Source organism: Dendrobium catenatum, unplaced genomic scaffold (genome assembly GCF_001605985.2).
Source record: "Dendrobium catenatum unplaced genomic scaffold, ASM160598v2 fragScaff_scaffold_262, whole genome shotgun sequence".
Taxonomy (NCBI): Eukaryota; Viridiplantae; Streptophyta; class Magnoliopsida; order Asparagales; family Orchidaceae; genus Dendrobium; species Dendrobium catenatum.
Genome location: NW_021318724.1, coordinates 482,738 through 487,252, shown reverse-complemented (window position 1 = coordinate 487,252; position 4,515 = coordinate 482,738). Strand labels below are relative to the sequence as shown.

At 34.7% G+C, this 4,515-nt stretch overlaps 1 protein-coding gene across 1 annotated transcript; it reads left to right on the top strand.

Annotated features, from left to right (window-relative positions):
- The first annotated feature begins 773 nt into the window (after window positions 1–773).
- On the top strand, window positions 774–3,466 carry LOC110115765 (shootin-1). The gene is made up of 3 exons (XM_020849126.2): window positions 774–1,149; window positions 1,258–1,421; window positions 1,694–3,466. The coding sequence occupies exons 2-3, from the start codon at window positions 1,281–1,283 to the stop codon at window positions 3,122–3,124; spliced, it is 1,572 nt and encodes a 523-aa protein (XP_020704785.2). The 5' UTR covers window positions 774–1,149; window positions 1,258–1,280; the 3' UTR covers window positions 3,125–3,466.
- Window positions 3,467–4,515: the final 1,049 nt, after the last annotated feature.

The following is a 4,515-nucleotide window of genomic DNA, read 5'->3' as shown; positions in this document are numbered from 1 at the left end:
AATGGGATTCAACAGCCCAACTTGTTATCTTGCACATTTTTAACCAAACAAAGACCAAAATCAATATCAAATAAGCCCATAATGCATCTCAGTTTTGATTCAAGAAAGATTAATTCATCTCTTGCAAAAAAATCAATGTTCAATATATTTAATTGATCAGAATTATAAAATCAATCAATCAATTTTGCAAATTGATCATGATTTTTAATAAGATATGTTTGAAATTTCATGTAATTTTATATCTTTATAAAGAAAAAATATTTTTAAATGTTTGCAAATAAGAACAAACTCATACACATGTCACATAGACAAATTTCTTACACATATCACATAGGCAAATTTCTTGATTGATAGTCAAGCTCCCAATAATAGACAAAAATGAGCTGCATATTAAGAATGATCTCAAATAAAACAACATTATTATAAATTTATTATGAAACCTACTTTTTTGGTATCGAATTTCATTTTTGAAAAAAAATATATATATATTATTTTTTGAATTAAAAAAAAGTCTGATATAAATAAGAATTAATTGTAGTTATTTACAAAATTGATTATTTATTATTGTTATATTATATGTCAAAACTATCCTTTTTTTTATTATATTCTAATCAAAATTTAATTAAAATCATTCTCAATTTTTATTATAACTAAAAATTGTTTTCAATTTAAATTATATTTATTTAAAATAAATTGAATTACTTTGAATTTGTTCTTCATAATATTCAGACAATTTTGAGGCTCAAATGGTGAAGCATTCCCTTTCTCGGAAATCCCAATCACCATCACGATCACTCGATCAGTGTGCATAGCGCAACCTCCACGGCGCCACTGAAGATCCAACGGCTATAATACTCTGTCCAGTTTTCGCCCCAGAGAGACAGCTTCCCATAGCTTTCCTCTCTCTCTACTCGGCGTCCTTTTTTGAATACTGCCCCTCCTGTGAACTCTTCTTGACGCGTAGTATCCCACCCAACTCGACGTCATAGAAACGAGATGCTTTTCGGCATCGGGAGCTCCGATAAATTTCTAGCTTTCTGCCCCGTTGTTCAACGCTATTTGAGTATTTTCTCTGCTTCTGAATGGATTTCTAGCTCTCAGGAGAAGAGATAGCGGGAGATTGCTCAAGGTGCAAGCTTGTAGATCGAGGTACTGAAAAGCTACCTCCTTTTTTGATTTATTTTGGTTTTTTTTTTTTTGGGTGGTTTTCGTGCTTGTTCTATATCTGTTTTTTCTTATGAAGCTTTCAAAATCCAGGGTCTACTGAAATCCAAAGAAGGATGCTTCCATCTGCTTCCAATCCGAAGAGTACTTCGGTCAAAATGTCCATAGGGTCTTTTGTTTCACCTGAATTCCAGGATTCGGTACTTTCGAAGGTTGCTGAGTGGAAGCCCTTTTCGAAATTCCAATCGTTTCAAGAGGTACTAATGAGAAATCATAACTCTCCTTCTTTTCATTTGATAATTTGATTCCAATTGTTTCTATGATTTAGAGAGTGATGATTTTGATTTCACTTATTTGGTGTGTGAAATATGAAATTATTATATTTGGTTGAGGTTTGAGGAGTTTTGGGGAGTTTGAAATCAATTTTGATTGCTAACTACGTCCAGGCAAATGATGAATTTAAGATATTTCGTTATTTTTTATGAGGTGTTTTCTAATTTCAATCAACCAAATGTGCTACATGACGCAGAAACAAAGATCAATAGAAGTTTCTGAAACACAACTAGATTTGGGCGAGCTCCATGAGGAGCTCAGGAGGGCAAATGAGGAGAGATCCCTTGCTTTTGAAGAGTTTGTTAAATTGAAACGGATGAATGGAAAATCCATGCAGGACATAGATAAGATTAGGCTTATAGAATTACAAGCTGAAAAAGCAATGGAATCAGAAAGAAAAATGCTTGAGTCCATGATTCATCAGACCAAACAGCTTGAGCAAACAAAAATTTCACTTGAAGAGGCAAAATTAGAGGTAAGGAATCTTCAAGAGAACATAAGAATGATGCAGGATTCAACAGGTATAAACCGTCGAAGTTTAGATGGCAAGGAATCATTAGAACCGGTTGTTACCCAAGAGGAGATGAGGCAGCTTAGAAACGATCTTAGGTTGGCACTGGATGCAGAAGAGAAAAGCAAGAAAGCCATGGATGATTTTGCAATTGCACTCAAGGAATTAAGTACTGAAGCAAACCAAGCAAATTCTGAGCTTACCATAATACAATCCGAGTTAGAGAAAACAAGAGAAGAAGCTAAATGTGATAATTCTTTGCTAAAAAACACTGAGCAGAAGCTAGTTGAGGCTTTGGAAGTGTACAATAGAATGAAATTGGAATATGAGAAATCTGTTGTTGCTTGGATGGATAAAGAGGAAAATATGGTGAACAGAATAAGGATTTCTGAAGAACAGCTCACCAAGGAGAAGCAAGAGAACAGTCGGATGACTAATGCTTGGAAGAATGCAAGAGAAGAGAATACTAAGCTGCGAGAAATAATCAAGCAAGCAGTGAATGAGGCTACCATGGTAAAGGAAGCCCTGGAGAATGCCCGAAATGAGAATTCTCAGCTCAAGAACCAGCTCTTTGAGAAGGAAAATGCATTGCAGCAAATAAGGCATGATTACGATAGCCTAAAAGTCAGTGAAGTTGCTGCTCTTGATTGTGTGAGGGAGCTGAAAAGCTTACTTGCATCATCTTCGACTACAGGTTCAAACAAGACCTCAAAATCCTCAGAGATTGGATCATTTCGACTTTCAAAAACAACAATTCATGGTGCAAAGATGAATAAGTGTTTGAAAATTTTCCCTTCTGAGAAGTGGAAACCTGATTACCATCCTGTTAGCAATATCCGCAGGCGATCCATGGCAGAGTCAGCGACCTTCAAGGGTTCTATTTTGGATAAGGACCAACCACATGAAACAAAGAAAATGATGCGTACTTCAAGTAGCGATATCTTCGATATTCGAACTCCATTGTTCGAAGTTGAGAGGGGAAACATAAGCTTAGACAAGCCTGATGATTTAGAAGGGCTACAATCCTCTGATACAGGCAAAGAGAGCCAGAAAAAGAAGAAGACAGTTTTGCGAAGACTTGGAGATACATTGAGGAGGAGAAGCATTGGGTACTAGTCATACACTCAAATTAACAAATTTGGTTGAAATTCATGTTTAACTTTTCTTGTGTTGATCATCTTTTATACTTTGTGTTATTATGAATTTACAATGTAAAACAAAGACATGTTTGTTGTATGCTTTGCAAGTTGAGAGATGTGTTCATAAATTATATGAGCTCCTTCTATGTTGGAGTTACAGAGCCATTTCCATGGCCAACCCACTTCATGATACCTACCCTCACGCCAGAGCCGACCTATTGGTTGTTTAATTTACTGTTTTATTCATATATATATACCTGTAAGTTTCTAAGTTGCTGTAATTTGCCTATTTTTTAATTACATTACCAGTTAGTCATGACATCCTTTTGGAAAATAATTTTGTCATTCCTGAAACAGACTCCTTCCACGCTAGGATCTTTGTGCTACCTTACTTGATTTAGAGCTCATGGTCGCTTGCAGGAACTCAGCTTGTTAGAGGTAATCACTTGCAATGGCTTGCAACTGTCTGGAGACTGCAAGTGAGCCTTTAGACATATATTAACGATCAAACCATGGACTTGTTCTCTTGAAAAGAAATGGGTAATATACTAATATTGTTGTTGTCAGTTAATAAAAAAGTAATTTTCGTAGTTGATTAAGGTTTTATTTGGGACAGCTTTCTTATTGCTACTTAAAGTAGTGAAAAAATTAAAATTTTGTAAAAAAAACTGTTTTAAGAGGCAGTAAGAAAGCCATCCCAAACGAATTCATTTTAAAAAGCAGGAAAAATGATACATGTGTGGACGTTAATTCCTTCAAAAGAGAGATTATTCTGTGCGGATGTTGAACGAAACTCTACATCCGGATACAAGCCAGAATGAGCCACGTCAGCCATATCGAGCTGCGGTACTGAACGGTACCTACGCTCAATACCGTGCCACAGGCTTAGGCATCTGGACGGAGTTCCGCTTCCGCACAGAATAATTTTTCTTCAGTTAGAAATTTAAACACCACATGATAAGTAGATACTATAGCTCGAATAGTATTTAGTTGGGGCTAGTAGAATATGATTTTATAAGGCAGGGGCATCGATGATAACAAAATTAGCCATCACCGTGTATTACTAGAGCGAACACCCCTTCCATCTATCATAATTTTTTTGAAAACCTATATAGAAAGTTGATGGATATTGAAATGCATCAATTTTTTCTCTTTGAATTGATGGCTTTAATTGTATGAAAATTTATTTATTATTTTTATAAAATTTATATTATATACTGTTCAAAATTTTAGATTATGTTCAATGATTTTTAAGAGTAAGATATGCGAGAAAACATGGATTATGTATACTCGTTTTGTATTATTACATTGAGAGAGTAGATGTATTAAATTTGTCTTATATTAAGAAATATATAAGTAAATTTTAAA

Excerpts from the sequence above, each read along its gene's own strand:
- LOC110115765 (XM_020849126.2), top strand. The coding sequence starts at position 1,281 with ATGCTTCCATCTGCTTCCAATCCGAAGAGTACTTCGGTCAAAATGTCC. Across the intron at positions 1,422-1,693 it reads AATTCCAATCGTTTCAAGAG|AAACAAAGATCAATAGAAGT; the intron begins GTACTAATGAGA and ends TACATGACGCAG.